The 24,059-nt window shown below is 39.6% G+C and overlaps 2 protein-coding genes across 4 annotated transcripts in view; one reads left to right on the top strand and one right to left on the bottom strand.

Moving 5' to 3' along the window:
• ATXN7 (ataxin 7) overlaps positions 1-12,884 on the bottom strand; it is an 87,399-nt gene extending 74,515 nt beyond the window's left edge. For 2 of the 3 annotated variants that reach the window (XM_017826831.1, XM_017826832.1), the window contains exon 1: positions 12,705-12,884. The gene's annotated coding sequence lies outside the window, so the exon portion shown is untranslated. The remainder of the gene's footprint in view (positions 1-12,704) is intronic. The other variant, XM_017826834.1, reaches the window with a different exon arrangement.
• Positions 12,885-13,307: 423 nt separating this feature from the next.
• Positions 13,308-21,053, top strand: THOC7 (THO complex 7). The gene is made up of 8 exons (XM_017826839.1): positions 13,308-13,441; positions 13,764-13,881; positions 14,702-14,829; positions 15,188-15,274; positions 16,124-16,181; positions 19,213-19,279; positions 19,391-19,460; positions 20,672-21,053. Exons 1-8 carry the CDS (start codon positions 13,423-13,425, stop codon positions 20,737-20,739), a joined length of 615 nt encoding a protein of 204 aa, XP_017682328.1. The 5' UTR covers positions 13,308-13,422; the 3' UTR covers positions 20,740-21,053.
• The last annotated feature ends 3,006 nt before the right edge of the window (positions 21,054-24,059 follow it).

Here is a 24,059-nt window from a genome sequence, read left to right as displayed (position 1 = left end):
TCTGTACTAAATTACTGCTAACCCCCAGAAAGCTTTCCCTCACAAACGATGGTCCACATTTCTCAAACTGGCTCTGGAAATGCACTTGACTGTGAGCTGTACAACTCGGCTCTGGAAACCATATTATTCAATGATATTATTCATCATAAACATGTAAAAATATAGACCTAATTAAAGCTTTGGTTGGTTGGTTGGTTGTGGGTTTTTTTCATTCTTCTGCAACTGAAGCACTTTTCCTTTCTAAAATCAGTAGTTTTCCACAACTAAAACTAGCATGTTCAGAAATTAAAAGCTTGTTGCTAGGACTGTATTAAGGAAAAATCAAGATCTTGTGATTTTCAGTTACTCTTCTTCAGTGCAAAAGATGTCCTGCAGAATATCTGCAAAGCAGACAGAGGATCAGAGTCCCTTTACTAATGGTGGTAGTTAACATAACACGCAAAACAACAGTAAACAATTTCCTTATCATTAAAACTGAAGGCCAAAACATAATCTTAAGTATACCTCTGTAAATCCAGAATTACTCCAGCTCTTTCCAAAGAGTTTCTTGGGATTTGCATATAGGTAAATAAGACTGTAATTTGGTACTGTGTTTGAAACCAGAGATCAACAACATGTATAGATTAATCCTGGGTTTGAACTGTATTCATGATAACAATAGCTTTCTTATCAAGCAGCATTCACTTCGTGAAGAGCAATCAGCCTTGCACAGCAAGTGGTGAGAAGCTGTTGCTCATTTGCCTGAGTGCTGCTGCCTTTTCTAACAGCAACTTTACATCAGACTGTTCAGCAGTGAGGAGTTAGGGAGGCAAACAGCATCTATATGAAGAAAGGGAGAGAAAAAACTTAAAGTTCGTTCTACTGTAAAGAGAAGAGACAGAGGGGAGAATCAAGAGACAAACTGATAACACCTGTGAAGGAAGGGAATTACCTGTGATGGGAAGGAGTTTGGAAATTGAGAGAGGATTGACACTGTAAAGGGAGCATGGAGGGGCAGGAAGGTGGGGGAAGACACAAGGTCTTAAGCAAAATGAGAACAGTTTCTCCTTCAACACTTGCCCATGAGGCTGTGAGAAAATCCCCATTCAATTAAATAAAATTACAATCATACATATCTCCACTCTTATTATCCCTAGCTGAACCTTAGTCAATCTATTTTACTCATTGAAACTGAATTTAGTGGGAAACTGGTATTTCTTCCATTATAAACAAATTTATTTCAGTGAATCTAGGATAGGAATCATGCTGATACAAAAGATACCTCTTCAGTATTGTCAGCATTACTAAAGCTCTCTTTGTGAATGTTTCACTGCAACATTTTCTCTTATTTTTTTTATTTTTCCCCCCTTCTTCTGTCACAGTTCAGAAGGGGAAAAAGCTGAGGTGACACTTTTATTGCTGTCCAACACCATAAAAATTCCAGCTAGAGAAGCCAAGCAGTGCAGGGATTTGCAGGGTTCAAGCCTAGCATCCATCCCAGAATGACTGTTCCCTTTGCCTACCAGTGACTGCCATCTAGAGTCAGAGCGCATCGGCTCACGTGGAACAGGGTGGGAACAAGGACAGAAATGGTCCAGCAATGAGAGAAATGCCAATTCCAGCCAAAAAACCCCAGGAACTCACATTCTAGAAAGTTACTACTAGCTTAAAAGATTAAATTATTTAGGTTTCTCTTCTTAACATGCAGTGTTATGAACTCGTGACTAACAAGCACCTGGCCCATGTCTCCCTGCTTCTCTCTGAAAACTTCAATTTGGTTATAAACGTGCAAGTTGAACATGTGGGAAAACTACATATAAAATAGCACTATACTGCTCTTCAAGTATATCCTGTGTTTCAGTTTGTTTGCTAAGAAATATGCTGGGCCATGCTAAGAAACTGAATACAGAATCTCATCATTAGCTGAAGATGCAGTAGTGACATTTCAAAGACTACCTGTGTTAAAATGCTGACAAGGCTTTAACATTCATGACATTAGTGATATTAATAAGATGAAAAATGTCTTTTTAGTTGCATGAAACTTCATTTAAAAACCTTACCATTTTCATTTTAAGAAATATATTCATACTGACCCAAATATACGAGTGTCTTAAATGTTTACAAAAGCCCACCTGAGCCAACAGCTCTTCTTACACACTGTAAACTTGACTCATATTTATATAATTAATTCACAGCTGCTTATTATACTATATAAAAATCATATCTTTTTCTAACTACTACTTATGTAGCTATTAATAAAGCACCTAATACTCATGCATTAATCAACCAACTGCTAGATACTCTTTAACTGAATAAAACGAAGAATTTTTTTGTTATCATTTACCTGGAGAATATAATAATTTGCATTTTAAAATATTCCCAGTAGCAGTTACCTTCTCTGCAAAGCATAAGCAGATATGAAGTCACAGCCATGTAAGTAGAGTGTTAGCATACTCTTTAGCTATTAAAATAATTTATTAGCTATGACTAATAATGCCTTGTGAAGAAATCAATTCTCGTTTCTTCACTCTGCTGCTCATGGACAAGAAGACTGGTAATGAAGCATTATAAAAACACAAGATTTCTTCTCACGTTTGTTGTTGCATTAGATACACAACCTCCAGGTCCCACAGTATCCATCCTCTCACTGCTAGTTCCACTAAGAAATTAATTTTTCCTAAGGGGAAACATATTCACAGATAAAATGAAATTAAACGGGATTACAAAGCCTGCTGTTGAACACGGCGACGTATGAACCTTAGGCCAAGCTGTAGTTACTGAAATCAACAGTTTCCTCCTGGTGCATGGATGCAGCCAGCTGGAACAATTGCTCATTCTGATCCACACTCAGGGTGTGTTTTTCTCCACAAGGAACTCCACGAATCCCCCTAGTTTTTCCAAGCAGAATAACAATTCTGTAACTGGCCTGAATGCAACATTACAGCAGAGAAGAATATTTAAACAGAAGGACGACATGGACTCATTATAGCATTGTCCTAGAGGACTACATGCAAGAAGCACTCCCCCCAAAAACCCAAACCTGTTGAAAACACCTTTCCTTGACAACTATCACAGATCCAACAAATTTCAGTTGAAAGTGAACTGATAAACAGGTTACAGGAGTGAAAAGTAGGTTTCAGCATGTATCATGTGCTCTGATCCTATTAGAATCTGTCCAACGTGTAGTTACACATCTGTTAACTAAAGGAGAGATCGAAGGAACCACCAAAGGTCAGACAGCCCATCCCTCAGCCCCAGGTCATGATAATTAAACGACCTGGTGGGAACAATACAGGTAATCAAACCTGTTCTTAAAGACCTGGGGCAATGGATGCACCACTGTTCCTACAATGGTGATTACTCCAACCTTTCAATACTTCCACTAGAAAACTGTGTTTGTCCATTATCAGTCTTCATCACTGTAACATGATCTGTTCCTTTCCCCACCTGACACAAAGCCCTTCAACAGATCCGTGTACTCACCCTCTCAGTCCCCTCTTGTTTAAGTTAAGGGATTGCATTCTTGTGGCACACATTGTTTATACATCATGCTTTTTAGATATTTAAGCAACTGCACTGGCATCTTCATACTTCCTCTTTTCTAATTTCATTCAATGATGTTCTCCATGTGTGCAGCTAATTAATACTTTCTTTCAGAACTAAACCAGACCAAGGAGAGTTACTTTCACAAATTCAGCATCTTTAATATTTTTATATAGAGTTTTTTTGTTTAAGAAAGTTTAGGAAGCTCAGCTAGAACACTCAGCTAGGCACTCCTTTCCTATGCAGTGATTTTATTTATAAGTAAACCAAAGAAAAGTATAGATGATATTCCTACCACTTCAAAAATTCAAGTCATGTTTCTGATTTAATACACATCACTATTATGGTGTGAGCAGAAATATAAAAAGGAGGTTGGCCTCATTGTCCTGCAGCAAAACTATGCACTTTCCCATTGATATCAGAGATGGTGCACAAAGAAGAGCTGTGAAGAACCAGAAACACACAAAAATAGTCATCAAATGTCAAGAAAAATAAAAAGTCAAAAATTGATCTGAAAACTTCAAAGTAAATCTCCAAAATTATGACCACATAAAAGCAAAGGGGTTTTTTCTCACATATCCTCCAGTATTTTAGTTATGTGCATAAACCCTCAACAGCCACATTTTCTCTTTTCGAAGCATTTCTATTTCTAACACAAATTTTACTCTTAAGATTTAAATTCTCTGATAACAACAGACAACTATATCACATATCAACATTCCTCTCGATGAAGACACTTTCCTGGGAAGATCTTTGACTTGATATCAGAGATCATGGAATTTCCAATTACTCCTTCCTCCTTTCTCAACAAAAAGGATAATGGAGCGTAGCCAAGTCTGGGCCCTGCTGACAGCTGGATTAGCAGAAATCGTTCCTTTAACTACACTGACACAAAGTTAAGGTAATATTTTCCTACTTCTGTAGCTTTGTCCAAAAGAATTACCTTTTGTCATGAATTACTGTAACACATCTCAACCACTACACACAGTGCTGTACCCTACCCACACCTCCCAGCAGCTGCCTTGTGCTACGGCTGCCCGTTACTTATTTTTCCCCAAGCAATGACAGTATTGCAGCTGCTTAAAAGACACCACCTGCACAGAAGCCAGCAGAGAACAACTGCTTATCTAAAGACAACTTTACTTGCCAAGTGACTTTAAGAGGCCTCTTCAAGGGAGCAACACATTCTCATAGCATCCATCTCAAAAGAAGATACAGAACAGCAATTACACTCACTGATATCAACAGAAAGAGAAGAAAATGTAGGTTGCAAAATGGCTGTCTTAGAGTTGAAACTCTCGTACCAAATTTAGTAGGCCAGTCCTAGAAAGACATGATGAGGAACAGACTCTGTGAAGAGGCAATTACAAATCAAGACTTGATAAGAATAATCCAGTCATTGGGAAACCCATTACCTGTATTACATCGTATTACAAGGCTACACCAATATTTGAGAGGACAAGTAAAGTTCAAAATCCCTTCAAGAGCTTGCAAGACCAGGACAGATTTCTTTAATATAAACATTTGAAAACAACAGTTCTTGAGCTATTTCCTTCCATTTGTTTGATGACATGAACTACAGTTACAGTCAGTTGCTTGTGCAAGTCTTCCACATAACAACAGGAAAGAAAAGCTCCACCAGAAAACCTGACTGTAACTATCACACTATTCCAATTCAAGCAAAGTGGCTGCAGCTCAAGTGCCATTTAGGAACTTTTAAAATTAAATTTCAAACTAATGACATTTTTTAAAAAAAATCCTGTATGTTTTATTTTAATCTACATGCGTATAGTTTTATTTCAGGATATGTTATTGTTCAACACCATCCTAACCTTATATATAAATATATATATACACACACATACCAAAAACCACAAGCAGATCTCAAAAATGAACAAAAAACCACCAACTCATAACTGCCAAAGTGACACTGGAATGAAACCGAAGTGAAAATATTTACCGTGAACCACAAAATCACAGGTGCATACATGCAGTTATTATTAGCGTGTCTTTGTTTTACTCTCACCTCCTACAAGCCACTCTTTATTCATCAAAGTTATAAAATCCAATTTATCTGCCTTGTCTCTTTTATTAGTTCAGTTCTCTCCTTCCATAATCAAAATTTAAAATTTTATTAAAATAAAAGTGAAAGGCAGGGGACCAAAAGGAACTCTGGTTTTCAAACATTTTGCACAAAAAAAAACCAAATCCCAACAAGCCACCACAAAAGGTGTTTATGTCACCTTTACTGAACCATTATTATAAGAAAAGTTACCTTGTAACCTGGTTAAAACACTATTATAAAATTAGATACATTGTTACATATATTTGTAACTACTATTAAGAGAAATAACACTTGGGCTCAGTGTTTTGGACACACATATAACCACTTTCATATCTCAATTGAAAATTTACAGGTATATATAAATACATACGTATATACACACACTTCACAGAGAACGTATTTTGTGTTTAATTCCCCTTTTTTCCAATGTTTGACATTAATTTATGTATTTACTTTTTGCAACTCACCAAAACATTTTTTTTTACAAAGCAGATTACTTCATTCCACAACTTGTTTGGGGTTGTTTTTTTCTGTTTCTTACACTTCCCAAACTCAAATTCTATCCCTGCTTGCAAATAAAGTATGGAAATCACCAGGGAAGTGCTAATACATCTTGAACAGAACCTGACCTGCAATGCAAAAATTATCTTGATTGTTCTTCTTCTTCACTTCTAGTTTGCTTTAATGGATTATTCCCTTAAACACCTTAGTCCTCAGTCATCGAACACCTCCTGTGTTGGGCTACACCGCTGTGTTCAGTTTGTCTTTCTCACAGCAACACCACCTCATACTAGTCAACAGTCTGGTGATTACAAAATTCACTCTGATGGAAAGAATTATGGGCATTAATCCCCTCAGGAAGGAGGATAGCTGGGTTGAAGTCTCCCACACATGTGGTGAGCAGTCTAGCGGATAACAGCTCTGCTAATGACGAAAAGGGAACCAGAACCATCGCCACCTCCTGGGTTTTGAAAGCAAAGATTGACCTTTGCTCCCTTTTTGAAAGAAAGGGCTTATGATCCTAATTTCAAGAGAGCATGAATCCAAAATGCTCCCTAGAGAAAGGTGCTTAGCCCTGGATAGAGGCAGGATTTAAGCATGTTCCTACTTCAGCTACTGCATAGAAAATGTGCAGACTCATCATCTCCTTCAAGCTGCTCTGGTTGGTATAATTTTAACAAAACACGAGCAGATACGAAATCATTTGGCCCCCTCCACCCTCATGGAATAACGACCCAGCTGGCCTCAGCCAGACCAACCTTCCCTTTGGTACAATAAACTTGAGGCAGGTAAGGAAATGCCAAAACCTGAACCTGCCCCTTCTGGATCCGAGAGCCTCTGCTGGAAATGCCGAGTTCCCCTCTCATCATCGAAATATTTGTTTAAACCATCTGCTTTGACAGCAACTGAAACAATAGTTTAGAAGCAACACTTGGCCTCCTGGAAAAAGAAACTGAGAAGAGTGTGCCTTCTTCATAAGCAGGTCATAACTTCTCTTTGGGGTTTTACCCTGCTCCCAGTCATTATCGGTGGGATAATGGTGGTGAGAAACAAAGCGTTTTCATAGAATCACAGAGCATCTTGAGCTGGAAGGGACCCAAAAGATCACTGAGTCCAACTCCTGGCCCTGCACAGGACAGGCCTAAGAATCCCCACATGTCTGAGCGCCCCATTTCCCTGGGGAGCCTATTCCAGTGTTCAACCAGTGCCATCCATATTCGATGCAACATATGACATACTAAAACCTAAACCTGAGCAGGCATCACTAAAAGTGTGCAATCATGCCTCCAATTATTTCTATTTCACTGCTCAGGTTTGTACCTCACTCAGAAATCAGGGGGTGAGAACATGTGTCAGTGTATCATGTTTTATGGGAACTGTAAATTGTAGCTGTGCTTAAACACTACCCACTGAAAGAGTTTCTCTATTACAAGAAAATAAACCACAAAATAATCCAAAGCAAAATATAAACCAAATTTAAAATGAGAAACAGATGTTTATCGATAGAGACCTGATACCCTCTTTCTTCATCTCCTGAGATAGAAGCCTTTCTTTCAACTACTGTCCATGACACAGCCAAGCTCCAAGTCTTATTAAATTTCTACGTCTTCTTTTACAGATTTGGACTGCTTTTAAAAAAACTAAAAAAAAAAAAAAAAAAGAAGAAAACAAACTTAACCAACTAATTTTATTAAACTTTGAAAAGCTGACTCAGAAGCTGCGCAATAGCTCTGATTCAGCTTTCTTAGCCGAGTCAAAGCATCTGGGCACGTGATTCAGAAAACAGCGCTCTTTCAAAGGAGGAAATGCCTGTTTTCCCTTGTAATCTTTGTACAAAATTTCTTTGGTAGCGCTAACATTTATTTAAACATGATACAAGTAAATATGATAGTCACAACTCTCTTATTGTGCATCCAATGTTTCAAACCACAGTTAAATACAAACATTTACCATTTGGCCCAACGCCAGCAAAGACAAATTTTCATCTAAGTCAGTACCAAAACCTCAGTCAACATCCACCTCTTCCTCTGAAAATTCTGGCACGACACTGATCACTACCAAAGCCATGAACTGAAGGACTGGGGAAGTAAAAAAAAATAAAAATACGCTCTTTTTCATTAGAAAAAAATAAAATAAAGCCACCCTGAAAATATCCTGCCAACAGACCAAGAGGCTACTAGATAACTGACTAATCCTGCCAAAAACAATTCCAAAAGAATAAACGTCTGCTTTCTTACAAAATACATGAAACGGAATTGCAGAATAGCATGAAATGACACCCTAAAATTCCCTGAGTCACTTTAAATCACAGAATGCAACATGTGGGATCTTGAAGGCACCGCACAGGCAGCTGAAGTCTACAGTGTTAATGATTTTTAGATTAAAAGAACATTCTAAGCAGCTAATCTGTCTTGCAGTAGTTTCATGCCACTGAGTTTCACGAGGCACCTGTTAAAACACCTTGACTTTCTTGCTAAGTGGGAATCTACCAAGTGGGAAGAGGGGACCAATGACCCATTGTACCACTTCTGCTAATTCCACTCCTCAATTAGAGCCCCTTTTGGCACACACACAAGGCACACTTTCCTTTGCATCCCTGCACCTGCATGCTCTGGTTTCTTCACTGAATACCTGTCTTTCCAGTGTCATGCAATTTCAGCTTGAGTTTGACAAGCTTTAATAAATTCGTCACAGATCATCTTAAAATGTACAATAATTGATCTTCAAGCTTCATAAATATTCACTAGGATCCAGAGATGAAATGTAGAAAGCTGTTACATAATTCCTGTGAAGATATCTGAAAGAGGACAATACCAGAATGCCACCTGTATAATTGAGATTAACTAAGGCACAGAGCCTTTACTTAGGAAGAAGTTATTTAAAAGGACCACACAGCACTGGGGAGTATTTTATGAGTAAGATAAGCTTTTGTCTCCCTTCATGAGAAAAGAAGTAGTAATGAAATGTCTTTCTAATGAACAAAATATTTCCAGGACTTGTATTTTGCAAAGTGCTTCTGTCAAAAATTCTGGAATTTTACATGTTTCTTTCAGTTACAAAGTAAAAGACAACAAATATAACCAGTCGTAGCCCACAACTTGTGGTTACGTTATTATCTGATAAGAGCATGGTTTTTAAAGGACAGGATTAACAGTACATTTAATCAATCTTGGTAACACAGACAGTAGACAGCAAAATTGATTATTGTTCAGATAATAAAATGATCCATTTTTAAAGTATTGGTATTGTCATTACAGTCACAAGTATTTTCACCCTCCCTTCTCATTCTGCTGTAATTCTACGAAAATGTGCTGGCTCTGCAGAAACACAAGGGTCCATGTCAGGAAAGCCTTTTACAAGGCTAAGAACCAACTCACTACTTTTTTTTCTCTCAATCACTGGGTTGAAAAATTTCAGGTTTATCTGCCAAGAGTGACTATTTTAATATCTGCAGAATTAGACAGCCAGTGTCTAAGAATTCTTACAGAACGAGATGACAAGCTCTTGGAAGACTGATGCTGGTTTTCAGTAAATGCTGAGGCTAAAGAAGGCTGCAAAGAAAATAAAGCATTAACATAATTTAAAACAAAAAAAACCCAGGGTGACACCGATAGGTTAGTTTGATATCAGTCTTGCACAAAATCATGGTATATAATCAACAGAAAAATAAAGGATGGTGGTAAAAAGCAATGCTAAACATAGGCTTACAGAAAATAGGTCTCGCTAAATAAATTTGGTATGGCTTTCTGACAAGAATATAGGTTGGACTGGATAAAAATACCTTGTAGTTTCTGACCTACTATACTTAGATCTCTGTAAGATTTAAGGCCACACAACAGTCTGATTTAGAAGTTATTCAACATGAAGAAAACCTGGAATCTAAAACCACCTCATAAATTATTAGTGAGGCTTAGGAAAAATATTTTAAATCCACCTCGTCAATAGTTAAAGCTGTTTTCTTAGCTCTTAAAAATCAGAGCTCATTATAGCCTGGAATACTATAAAAAGCTTCTTCCCCTTTAACTTTTTCTGCAGTTGGGAAAAAAAAATATATATACACACCGTTAAAGAAAAAGGGAGGAGGTATAAAGTCACTTTAAACTTTGACTCTCATAGATTGTTTTTCAGGAAAGAAAAACTTCAGCTTTAACAGATTTCCTCAATAAAAAAAACAAACTGTGTACTTAAAAGCCATATTTTCAGGGGAAAAAAAAAAGCTAATGAAAAATCAGAGCCAGTTCTACACACGTGTAACATCTTGCAGTACTAAACTTACGTAGTTTATATTTCTTGCATCCAGAGTCACCTGGAAACATTACAGAGGATCATTTAACACTTTTGACAAGGACAGATGTGCAACAAATTATTATGTATAAGCTGCTTCAGGGTCTTACCATATGGCACACATAAAGGAATTCAAGGAAAGAGGGAAAACGACATCACATTTAGCTTGGTTGAAAGCACACACAGGTACTTATTCCAAAAGAGCTGGCACAGAGTCAGGTGCTATACCCTGTGCAAGACATTTTTTTCCTACTGCATGAATCTCCACTACTGATGCTTTAAGGAAGGTCCAGTGCTCCTCAGTGTTTCTGCTGGTCAGTTGAAGGATTATATAAAAGACTGTAGCTGACAGAATCTGCACAGAATACTGGTGAAGGACAAATAAATAAGAGTAGGTCAACCCTGCTCCAGAGATCTACATCATACATCACACTGAATTAATGGCAAAAACATGACTGTACACAGCCCAGTGCAACACACCATACACATGAAACAAGAGTTGTTTTGTACTTACAAGATAAGGAATTCTACTTGGAAATGGAGCAAATCAAAAGAAATACTCCAAAGACATTGTGAATTCTCAAATGCGTAGAGAAACCCAGCAAGCTGGAACTGGCTTCCCGGGCAAAAACATTTCATGGATATTTAATATGGCAAAACACAGCAGGAAAGAGAACTATTGCATCAATACATAGCCTCAGTGAGATTCTTGATGATGTATTTACCAAGTTCTACTTCCCATTCAAAATGAGAAAAGTTAATGAACATCGATGATGCCTGAAAGCCCTGTCTCAAAAAGAAAAATAATGGCTTTGTTCTCAAAATTGTTCTTATGAGCCTAAGACCCAGAACAGAGAATTTCATAGAAGCTTGTAATTAGTAACACATGTGAAGACAAGAATGGCACAAAAGTCATTAAATACTATTAACTAATCGCATGGACTGCTGTATTCTAAATTAATTACTCAAAGACTATCTATTTGTCATTGTGGAAAGTTTAATAAGACTATCTGACCAACAGTGGAATGATGAACAAAAAGTGAGAAAAGATTGTATTGGATTAAATGACAGAATATCACATAGAAGTTCTAAGATAATTAAATAAATAACTGTGGATTTTCACCTACAACATCCTTCAGTTCTGACCAACTTCTCTCTGTAGTAAAATCAGAGAGGGCTCAGAAAATGGAAAGAGCTCAGAGAGGGGCAAGAAAAATATTAAGTTTTGATAAAACTGGATGCTTCAAGATGCTTAAGAGTTCCAAGAGGAAATCACTGAGTAAAGAGGAAGAGGCAGCAAGTGCATAAAATTTGCACAGAGAAGTTTAGCAAGGTCTTCTTCTCAGCCTTAGTCAAAATACTAGGGCTGCATCATAGTGACCAAAGCCTTAGGAAAAACAGTTTTTAGTTCAAACCAACTATATTAAATGGCAACAAAATCAAAGCTCATAAAAGTGAGCATTTTTAATAGTGCTTACATACCTAATGAATGCACAGCCCATTCTTTGGCCCAAACTTTGCATGACTGGGTAGAGAGTTGGGTTTTCACATAAAATTATATCACACATAAATCATATAAAAATTCATAAAAATTACATGAACAGAAATCACTTATCCAACTTTGCTATGTTGGAAACTATTCCTAAAAGTTCAAGCAGAGTTTTAATGACCACTCCTAGTAATGCTTTCCCAGTAGCACCTTTCAAAGAACCCAATGAGTTGCCTGTTGAAGACAAAGGACTGACTGAAACAATCTACAAATCCTTAAATAGTCGTTAAATGCCACTACCCAGAACAAAAAAAGCACCTCTTAATCTCCAAAACCAGGAACTGAACAGATCACAAGACACATTAACTTTGTTCTTTTCTCACCCCGATTTCCCCCACGACCCTAAGATTGTCAATAAAAAGCGCTGAGCAAAACAAGACCATGAGCTACTTAACTGTCCAAACCAAAATGAAGAGGGAATACAAAGGTGTCAAGCTCTGGAAACGTCTAACATGCAATGATATATACAATATTAACATTACCAGCTTTAGCACTGCCCAAGTGCCCAAGTCTGTGGACAAAAGCCTTAAAACAACACATGGTAACACCTCAATATCTCTTTTCAAGCCATTTTTGCCAGCGCCACCTTAGTTTTGTCAGGACAGGAGGAAATAACTATTGTTCCTATCTGCTGGTGACAGCCAAACTCGCCAGCACATCTATCAGAATAATATATGATTTTATGATTTTTAGCGCGCCCCACGCTCTGCGGCTTGTCCTCCCAGCACTGAGTGGGGATGAGCCCAAGGGTGGCCCGGTGAGGCCAGCCCGGCTCCCTCACACCTGCACCATGGGCACATCCTCGCCAGGGAGCAAGCACCGAGGGGTCCGTACTCCTGCTCCCTCCAGCCACAGGGACTAGACAGCCACCACAGCGGGTCCCACCACCCTCATGTCCATGGCACTGGGCACCATGGTGGGACCATCCACCTGCTCCCCTGTGCCATCACGACGGCGCTGAGCACCACCGTGGAACCGTCCTCCCGCACCTCTGTGGCATCACCGCCACCGGCGCAGGCGGGACGGCACCGCCGCAGCCAGGCGAGAGCCCCGTGCATGGAGGACGGGACCGGCGATGGCACCCCAGGGAGGACACCCCAAGCCGGGAGCGTGGCGTAAGGGCGGCCGGGCCGCCCCCCACCCCGGCGGCCTCGATGGCGCGGCACCATGTGCCGGGGGCATGGCGGGGCGGCCGGGCGGGGGGCGGCGGGGCCGGTGCGGGTGGCGGGGGCGGGGAGGTGGAGCCTGGCTGCGGGACCGCCGCTTCCCTCCCCCGTCGGGCGCTCACCTGGCGGGGCCGCCCCTCGCCAGGGGGCCGGTTCCACGCGGGGCGCGGGGCTCGCCCGCCCGCCCTCCCCGGGCCGCGCGTCCGCCGCCCGCCGGCTCAGGCCCCAGCAGCCGCCGCCTCCCCCTCCATGGCCGCCGCTCTCGCCGGCTGCATTGTGGGAAGCTGACCTCACTCGCTGCTGCCGCCGCCCCGCCGGCTCCGGCACTCTCCGCCATGGGGGCCGTGACCGACGGTGAGACCTCCCTCCCTCCCTCTCTCTCTCTCTCCATCCTCCCTCCTTCCTCCCGCCCCGCGGCCGCGACCCCCGCCCGGGCTCCCCGCCTGCCCCCCGGGGGAGCAGCCGCCCGCGGGCCCCGAGCCCAACCCGGGCCGCTCACCCCGCACACGGGCCTCCATCCCGGCCCCGCTCCCTGGATCCCGCACCCGCCCGGGTTCAGCAGATCCGCCCGCTCTGGCCCCGGGAATCGTCCCCTGAAGGGCCGGGAGAGCCCCGCGCGCGGCGCTGGGATGCGGCTGCCATGCCGTGAGAGGATCTAACAGGAGTTTTTCCGCAGATGAAGTTATCCGCAAGCGGCTGCTGATCGATGGCGACGGAGCTGGCGACGACAGGCGGATCAATTTGTTGGTGAAGAGTTTCATTAAGTGGTGTAATTCCGGATCTCAAGAGGAAGGGTATTTGTTTTCTGTTGTTTTGTTTTGGTTTTTTAAGTCTTGGAACTGCTTGGCTTGCATTGCAGCGGAAAACAGGGCTCGATCCATTTTGAAAAAACCCGTGTTGAAATGTGTACGTCTGCTTTTCCTATGGCTCTGTGGTGTTTCCAGGACAAACGCCGAGCACTGTGCTGGGAGATGAGGGCTAGAGACGGGTCAGAAATCAGTGAAGGCTGCGGGCTGTATCATGAAATCTGTCAGCACCGCTCGAATGCCCTCAGGATTCCCCTGCCGCGGCATGATCCGTCCGGGAGTCCCGCTATTATAACAGGATCATGACTCGAATATTTTAGTTGGCAGTCCTGCGTTTGTTCTGTAAGGGAGGAGTAATACTGCTGGTATTTCTGCTGCTGTGGTTCTCTTTTTTAAAAAAAAACCACACCAAAACCCAAACAAGTCGAAGTAGTAAGGGATGAGTGACAACATGCTGTGGGGTCCCTATTAGTACTGGATATAAATTCCCAGAGGACACAATATTACGCTTGTGTGTACAGAGAAGCACTGCAATATTAAAATACTAATTTCGGCGGTCACAGGGCCAACCCTAGCTGGGAAATTTATAAGCCCCAGATCAAACTGCTCATTACTTTAATACTCACTTTACACCGATAAGGACATGATGGCGGAATTAATGGGTACAGTGTTTCTAGCTGCACTTTCAAGAAATTATACATTGAATCTTTAAGGTATTTATTGAATAATTGTTATTTAGCTGTTACTTACGCAACATGAAGTTTTGTACTTTTACACTGTTGGGAATAAATATGTTGTCTTTTTTCAGTTACAGCCAGTACCAACGAATGCTGAGTACTTTATCACAGTGTGAATTTTCGATGGGAAAAACTCTTCTGGTGTATGACATGAACCTGAGAGAAATGGAAAATTATGAAAAAATCTATAAGGATATAGGTAAATATGAGAAAATGTTACTGGTTTCTGTTTGACAGTTTCTCTTTTAGGAATGAGCTTGAGCCAGTTCTGCTAAACAAAATATATATATCCAATGAGTGATTTGGAGGTTTTTTTGCTTTTATTTTTTTTTTACTAGATAGCACTCATACATGTGCTGTGAGCATCTTATCAGTATATAAAATGCATACAAAACAAGAGCTTTTTTGACCTATTATAATGAATGTAGTTTTGAAGCTGATGGAGTTAACAGGCCACTGTGTCACAAACAGCTCTTTATCTTTTTTAATTTAGCAGAATAGCTTATTTACATGTATTTTTTGAGTTCAATATAACTGTGTATCCTTTTTTTTTAAAGAAAACAGTATAGCTGCAGCCCATGAGAAGATTTCTGAATGCAAAAAACAAATCCTGCAAGCAAAAAGGATTCGGAAAAATCGCCAGGGTAAGGAGCAATGTCTGTATTTAGGCTGGTGGGCTTCATTATTTTGTTATCTTTTTAAATGCATTGTATTGGAAAATAGATTCAAAATTTTTGAAAGTGGGAAGGATGTGGATACTGTATTTAAGCTGGTGGGTTCCACACCCTCTGCTGATAGGTTTTGGTGGATGAGGTAGTCAAGGTTGAACCAGGCGATCTCAATGACATGCAACATCAGGAAAACCTGAAAGAAATGTTCAGAGAGATGTTTTCAGGCCTAAGAAAAATCCCAGAAGCATGTGTTAGTTGCCTAAATAACCACAATATCGTTCTTAAGTGTAATAATTTTTTTTAAAAATCCTAAAAATAAAAAAAAATCCATGCAGCATTTTATACTTTTTTCTAAAAATCTTAAATGTTCCTGTGTAACATTAGCACCATTTTCTGTACATATACATTAGATTGTATCTAAATCCAATGCTTATGAATCATACACAAAAGACCAAGTATGCAGCAGTGCAGAGGTATCTAAAGGTCGTGTTTTCTGGCCTTATCCTTTATGAATCACCATCAGTAGGTAAGTTTGAATGAGTACATAATGGTCTATAATCATATCTGTAGTTTATTTAAAATATCTTTTGATGTAATAATCTACTTTGAAATGTTATAGCATGGTATAAAACATACACATTTTTATATATGTATATTTGTAGGTACTTTTTTATAATTGTAAGGTGTTATGTATAGATTTGAGAAATGTTAAAACAGTTTTTCAAAAGGGAGAAAGAGCCTGCCATTCTATGGTACCTGAGTTTTGATTCTTGAATCAATATTTTCAGAATTATTTCGATTAACTATTTAAATGTCTTTCAGAATATGATGCATTGGCCAAAGTCATACAGCATCATCCAGACAGACATGAAACATTGAAGTAAGTATAAAACTACATTAAATTACAATAAGCCAGTAAGTTAGAAGTCACCAGATTTGATATTACCTTGGTTTCAGTTTGACCTTTCCTCGCTTTTATATCATTTCTTTTGACACAAGAAAAACTCGTGTCTCTGTGCCCTTATCAGCTTTTTTAATTAACGTCCATCTCTCCCTGTCACAAGCATAGCTAATAGTTTTGTAGTTGAGAGTTTTCCATTGTTAAGGTGAATAAGTGAACTTGGATGTAAATGCACATCTGTTGTCAGTTTACCAGGGATGAGCTTCTCAGAAAAGAGAGATAGTGGGACGTGCTGCAACACCAGCGAGGAATTCAGTGGTCACTCAAAATGCATAACACACATGCAAGTAAGGTGGAATGAGAGAATGCAGGAGAAAGCTGTTAGGGTTTTTTTTTAATGTTTTCCTTGTAGTAGTTGTTCCTGCATGCCTGGTTATAAATTGCTGTGTTGTACCTCAACATAACCTGCCCTGGCATGTGGGTTGGACCTACCTGTTGTCCAACTCGTCTTGCACGTAACTTACAGTGCAGCTTGTCACATTCTGAATTTGCATTGCTATCTGTGCTTCTGGGGCAACTGTAGGGAGATCATCTTTGTAACTTTATCAAGCCACAGAAACATTCCAGGACTTACTGCATCTATGAGTTTGCTCTTTCTTCAGTTCATTAAAGGTGTAGAGTGGGGTTACTGTTCCCATTTAAGTGCAGCTTGTGCTTGTCCTATTGCCCACTTTCAGTGAAATTGCCAAGGGAGGCTGTCTTTTCACTTTCTGTGGCCTTTCATAGCAAAAGGAAGAGTTTTGATTATACTATTACCCTAGTAATAGCATTTTTATAGCTATAAGACATTGACAATATTTCACACATTTCTTTCCTGTGCCTTGATTTCATTACCACAACTTCAGTTATTACGGGCAGTTCTCATGAGGCTTGACTACTTCTTACTTCATTAGTCATTACGTGACTAATTTATCAAGTGAGGCCTTAATAAAGAACTATCAAAAGTGAAGTTTTTCCAATAAGTCAATTAAGAATAGAAACAAATAAATGAGGACTAAAGCAGAGAAGTTGTGGATGCCCCGTCCCTGGAAGTGTTCACGGCCAGGTTGGATGGGGCTCTGAGCAACCTGGTCTAGTGAAGTGTCCCTGCCCACAGCAGGGGCGTTGGAATGAGATGATCTTTAAAGTCCCTTCCAACACACACCATTCTACAATTCTATGATAAATGATACTTTTTGATCTTGGAGGACACCAGCTTGTTTAGGTTTGGAGGGGCTGCTCTAATTTTGCTTAACACATCCAAGCTTAAGTTTCTTAAGCAAAGCTTGAAATGGTGATAAGTTACAGCTAGTAAGAATGCAGGATGTAGGGAAGTATACAGAAAATCATACAGTGAACCAAAGGCCACCCTTAAATCAGAATAGAGGAAGCCTCATGAACAGTGTTACACTTTTCATGGAACTCTCAGTCACTAAAAACACTTGAGGAAACTTCTTGTGAGGAGAAGCATCATGGTTTATGTCAAGAGCTACATTTATAGCTCCTGCAGGTTATATGGCACAATAGGGCAAAGTTCAGAAAAATACTTTCTTTATGCTTTTAAGGGACTGTTTCTTGGAACAGCTAGTCATACACCACAAAAGGAGCTATTTGGAGCTTAGTCACAAATAATGCACAGGAGCCAATTCAGGAAGTGACAGGAGGTGAACTACTAAACAACAGTGCCCACAGTGTAATTATATGCAGTATTAGAAGGGCTGTTCAGAAGGCCCAGAAATAACACTGAGTCTTAGAAAAGGAGGAGGCTAGGCAAAAATTCTCTGGAGCAGAAAATAAAAGGAGTAAGATTCCAGATGTAGCTTGGATGTTACTAGAAAAAAAATTGCATGTCCTTTCGCAGTCTGCTCACACCTGACAGCACAGTGTAAACAGAGAGATTTGGCCAAATGGAAATCTTGCAGAAACTAGAAACTAAATACTGACAAAATCACAGTATGAGACTATGAGCTGTTAGCCTGTTTCCATTAAAGAAAGGGATGATGTCAACCCAACCCTCTCTCAGGCATTCCCTTTGAGGTACAAAGCATACTGGCTCAAAAAAAGACAACACCCTCAGGTAGCACTAAAACAGACCTTTTCCCCGTTCACAGTGAGGTACTTAGGACTGGAGGCATTTTTGTGGTTCCCTACCCAGGCTTAGTGGTAGCAGCTGTCAGTGCTTCAGAAAAAAAAGTTTGATTTCCTTGCTGACCCCTCTATGGCTCTGTCTGCTGATAAATCAGGGATGATCAGCCTCAGAGTTCCCTTCACCTTTAAAGCAACAGTTTGTTCACATTGCATGGAGCATAAATTATGGTAGACATCAGAGGAAAAGTAGAAGGAGGTTTGCATGTAAGAGTTGGTGCTCCATCCTCATTTGAAAGGTGCTGTACACTGGGGTGGGTACCTGATAGTCTTTGGCTTGCCTCGAAAATTATTGTGGTGGTCCATGGTGAGTTCAAGTGAGAACAGAAAGGTTTTCACCCAGAGGGCATTGGAACAGGCTCCTCAGGGCACTCAAGGAGTGTTTGAACAGCACTCAGGCACATGGTGGGATTGTTGTGGCTGTCCTGTGCGGGGCCAGGAGTTGGACTTGATGATCCTTGTGGGTCCCTTCCAACTCAGGATATTCTATGATTCTATCAATCTGCTTCTTTAACTTCTGTTGTATGGTCAAGTAAATAATATGTTATAGCAGGACTGGATTGTTACAGTCCATATGCCCAGTGTACAACTGTATTCCAGCTTGGAGGCCTTTTTTTTTGTAAGAATCCTGAAATTACAAGTTTAGAACATAATAATTTAACATTTACGTGAAGTGGCCTTACCTCTATATTGTTTCGCTTGTTATGTTTTGTTTATATATGCTGTTTATTTAATTGTTCTTTTTCCTCTACTTAGTTCAAATCTGTTCTGCAAGAATTTTACAGAACTTTGGCAATTTTACAGAACTGTGGCAATTTCTTTTCAGGCAGCTGGAAGCTTTGGGAAAAGAACTGCAGAATCTTTCTCACATTAAAGAAAATGTTGAAGATAAGGTAGGTCTTTCATAGAGATTGTTATATAATAATTTATTAGGAACACAGTGGGGAATCTGCTATTGGTTGTTTGGCTCTCTGTTTCCTACAATACATATTTTATCGTTCCAGTTGGAGCTGAGAAGAAAACAGTTCCATGTTCTCCTGAGCACTATCCATGAACTTCAGCAAACCCTGGAGAGTAAGTGTTGTTCTTAGGTAATAGATATAACTGGGTTGGGTTTCAGTGGATCAAAGGATTCACAGCTTCCAGCAGTGGGATAGCTCTGTGCAATTGAGGTTGGTGACCTCTTGCATTGGCAGCATTTTTTTCCCCAGTAGTAGTCCAGAGCCTTTTCTTCTACAAGCTACCCACTGTGTCATTTCCTGACTAGCTTCAGGTTAATCTGTAGGCAGCAGAATTCTTTAAAATATGGGGGTGGAGAGTAGCAATTTCAGGTTAGTTGTTTTTGGTTTGGTTTTTTTTTTTTAAACAGAGAAAGTATTTCTTACAGAAAATTATTCTTGCGCTTATTTCCAAACATATTTGTGTAATTCCTATTTTGATAGTTTTGAAAATATCAATGCCATCAGGGTATCATTTGAGGCTTTACTGAAAAGAAGTTGAAATACAGGAACAGTAAATGACTGACCTACTCAGACAGTGAGTTTGTGATAGAGGAGGGACTAAAGCTGTCATACACAAGAGCTAAATTCAGGAATTAGTCATTTTTGTCATACAAATAATTAATGTTTTCAACACCACTAACTTTTCTTGCTCTAATGTGGAAATATTGTTTTTAAATTTTATTTGCTGGATATTTGCCGTGTCTTTCGAAGACACAACAATTGGTACAGCCTTTGAGCATGACCTGATTAAATGCATAGATGGCTGTAAGAGCAGACTTTCATTCTCTAAGGCCATTTAGATCTTCTTAAGCAGAATGAACTGTTAATCCTAGGTGAACTTTAGCAGAAGGTTATTGTTATTATATGTTACTAACAGTTGCTTAAGTATTAGTCTTTAGAATGCATTTTCACATGAATATATAGATTACCTTTTAACTTTCAGGATTTTATGAAGGAAAGTAGCACTTTAGTGTAAGGCACAGCTTCAGTTTGAAATAAATAAACCATTAGTAGGCAAAGAGAAGGCATGTGATTTGAAGCATTCTCGTATTGTTTGTTTGAATTGATGCTATAAAATTTACCCCATATTTCCAATAACAGCAATAACATCCTTAAAAACTTTGAAGGATTTGTTTGTTTGTTTGTTTGAACATAGCACTTTATATAATGAGATAGTCAGCTACACATTCAAGGCAATCAAAATATTTAAGTGGGACACAGCTCTGCAATATAGTCTGTAAATATGACCAAGCATGTTTGACTAACAGTAATATTGAATTTTAGATGATGAAAAACTTTCAGAAGCTGAAGAATCCCAAGAAACTCAAATGGAAACAGAGGCCAAGCAGTAGATGTAATATGAAGACTGACAATACTACTGAAGAAAGTCCAAGTATCTTCATGTTCTATTGAAACCAACAGTAAGGGAGGTGGAGCTGAAAATAGTTTTCTAGTGCTTCTGTGAATTTTTATACAAAAATACTTGTTTTGCTTATGCTTCAGGGGAAAACAGTTGCAGATCTGTGCAGACAGGGACTTTATGTTAATTCACAAACTTTGTAATTTGTGAAATTGTGGTTTATAAAGGATGAAGCTTCTACACAGTGCTTGTGAACTAAGGTGTGTGCTAAACATTGTCAATAAAAGGTGTTTTCACAGGTTTTCCTATTTTTAGTAGGCATTGAGCTTTTCTTACTAGACATCAGACTGAGGGCAGTGCATCTCTGCATGAGTCGCAGCTTCCACAGCTTAGTCTAGATGGGACCTAAATCTGAACTAAGCAGGGTCTTAGTTTTTCAAAGTAGCTGTCATTTTAGAACTTACTAGTTTCATATGAAACAAATTACTTCTATAGAATCAATGCTTGTTAAGGGTTATAAAACAACAAAAAATCATCCCGTACTAGCTTTAATTTTTTCCTCAAAGTGATGCAAAGATCTGCAGTGATCCAAGCCTTGCTCTGCTTTGTTTGTTGTGCCACCTCAAAAGTCACATTTTGAAATGGCACTTTTAAAACTGTGATTTAAAAGCTTTGTTCTTGAAGAACCAGGAATCTAATCCTGATACCATTTATAATCTGCTTCTGGATTTTACTTGTCAATTGACTATTATGAAATACATCGTAATTTCTAAAACAGATGGTGGAACCCTTCCTGCCTCACAAAAAAAAACTTGAAGCAGCAGAGCAGTAACCATGATGTTAAAGAATCAGAGATACTTGTGTTATTAATAGGGAAGGCGGAATTTATCCACCTGGATCATCCTGCAGTCTGTTGGGAGGTTTCAACCTTCCGAAAAAGAGAAGAGAATGGAGTATGCTCTATGCTTTTGTAAGGGAAGGAGGAAGGAAGGGGCAGTAGGTGATATCACTGCCTGTTAGCCTTGTTCTAAAAACACTGAGCCTTCCAGTGGTTTGCGTAAAGGAAAACATTTTGGATCTCACTCAGACAGAGCCATAAGCATATATGGTTCAAGTAAAATAATGATGTTCTACAGAACAGAGCTGCCTTCTCACTCGGTGACAGCTGAGGGGGATTTCCAGGATGGAGACTCGAGACTTTTATAGTCCAAATGCCATATAATTCCCACTCTCAGTGGCTGTGGATCTATGTGCATTGGGCTGAACAGACATATCTGAGCTTGTTTTGCTCACATTCCAGGTTTGCTAACAGCAAGCCAGCTGAACAAGAAGTCACACAACTTCAGTAGCACATTGCAGCCCTGAACTAATAAGCTGTCAAAAGTCTTCTAGTTCACAGCTGGTCAACTCAGAACACAGGGGAAGCTCAGGTTTGCCTGATAGAGCCTGTGCAGACATGCAGTGCTTCTCATGCACTACAGATTTGGCAGGTTGGGGTGGTGGTTAAGCAAACAAAAAGGATTTAATATGAAAAAATACAGCGTCAAAAAGTATTTAGTGTACTGTGGTTTTCCCCTCCTAACAACAGTGAATAGTAAATATTTTGTAAAGCAGCAATGCTAAATTATTGCCAAATCAGGGAGTAGTCACTGTCATGAACATATGAATTATGAAGATCATAAATTACAAAGGCTCAAGACACTTTTAAAGCATATTAACATTTTTTTGTGTTTGAAATGCCCTTCATAAGCTACCTGGACTGAATTTTGGTGCAGAGGTGGATGACATTTAACACCTAAAAACAGTCTCCATAGCAGTGTCATCATGAAAATCTGAAAATTTTCCATTAATTGTTTTACACATTTCTTTGGAAATTAATTGCATCACTTAAGTATCTTATCTCAGAACTTGCACTGCTCTGGATAAAACCTGACCATAAACGTGCCAACATCCAAGTCTGTCCCTCTGGTAAGGAATACATAAGCAAAACCAAAAGTTGCACACAAGAGAAGCAAGACAAATGCATAGCAGAGGAATACATTCTAGTTTGAATTACAGTGATGCAATCTTGAAAAGAAATTGCTGCCCTAGAAATTCAAGTTGCCCTAGTGCCATGTGGCAGCAAGAGGATGATGTCACGAGGCCACCTTGGAGAGCAATCAAAATAAAAAGCAACATCAATTCATTGCAAATGCGGGCTCAGTGGGACATCCAAAATATTTGCTCCTAATATTTTCAGTATTTATGCATCTAACCTCTTGAGCATTAGATTTGTACCAAAAAAAGAAACAAAACCAAATGGAATTCTAATTATCAACAATATTTAACCTGCTTTGTTACTAAACCTCAGGTTCCAGCTTCAAATCTGCCCTGCATAAGTTGGAAATGTGTATCTGCATTTCCTTTAATCTTCTGTTCCAGAAGTTTTCTGTGATGCTGCTTACCTGCATTGACTCTAAATATGCATGTATAAAAATCTAGGTACATGAACTCAGAATGTTCACAATGACACTATTTAAATAAGAAATCACTCCTGGTTTTATGATTTGCCTTGTCCCTATCTGAGCTGAAGGATTATTATATGACTAAATGCTCCATCTCTTGCTATGTGGGTGCACAAATACAAGCAGAAAGAGAGTTGCTGAAGTGATAAACTGACATTTGCAGTGGCAGGACTTATTTTTCTGTCCTGTCTAAATGAGAGCAGAAGAGGGAGAATGGAACATTGGACAGAATTGGTAACTTGGGTGTAATTTTTAAAGCTAGATTTAGCAAGCTCCACAAAAAGAGGGAAGAAGGAGGAGAAAAAAGGTCCCAGTGACACATTGCCAAGTGATGGGATATCTCTGAAACCACGTTAATTGGAAGAAAGTTGCTGTCAGGACAGAAAATTGCAAAAAATAGATCCCAAAGATTTATGAGCTAGAAATTATGAACTATTTTAGATACTTGTCATGTAAGTTTTCCAGCTGTCACAGCTGTCTTGTACCATGCTTTCCCTCACTCCTTTACTCAAGTCTCAGGTGGGTCTCCTTTTTTTGTGAGTTTAAAAAAGAAAAGGAACTCAGAAATGCAGGCAAATACTGCTAGTTCTGCTCTGGAAAAAAACCTGTGTGTTTTTTTCTTTCTAGAGTACATGCATTAAGGATGTATAGAGCCATTTTACAGATTTATATGCAACAGACCCTGTGGAAAGCAAGTTGGCGATGGAGAAGCGCTCCACCTTTTGAGCTTCATCCAGATTGTCACATATGTTCCTGGGTTACCACGGCCTTCATTTCCCAAGTCTGTTTTACCAAAGGATATCAGTGT

Source organism: Lepidothrix coronata, unplaced genomic scaffold (genome assembly GCF_001604755.1).
Source record: "Lepidothrix coronata isolate B3197 unplaced genomic scaffold, Lepidothrix_coronata-1.0 Scaffold131, whole genome shotgun sequence".
Lineage (NCBI taxonomy): Eukaryota > Metazoa > Chordata > Aves > Passeriformes > Pipridae > Lepidothrix > Lepidothrix coronata.
The sequence above is the reverse complement of the archived record's forward strand: the minus strand, read 5'-3'. Positions and strand labels throughout refer to the sequence as shown.

Excerpts from the sequence above, each read along its gene's own strand:
- THOC7 (XM_017826839.1), top strand. Across the intron at positions 14,830-15,187 it reads AAAAATCTATAAGGATATAG|AAAACAGTATAGCTGCAGCC; the intron begins GTAAATATGAGA and ends TTTTTTTTAAAG. Across the intron at positions 19,280-19,390 it reads AAGAAAATGTTGAAGATAAG|TTGGAGCTGAGAAGAAAACA; the intron begins GTAGGTCTTTCA and ends TTATCGTTCCAG.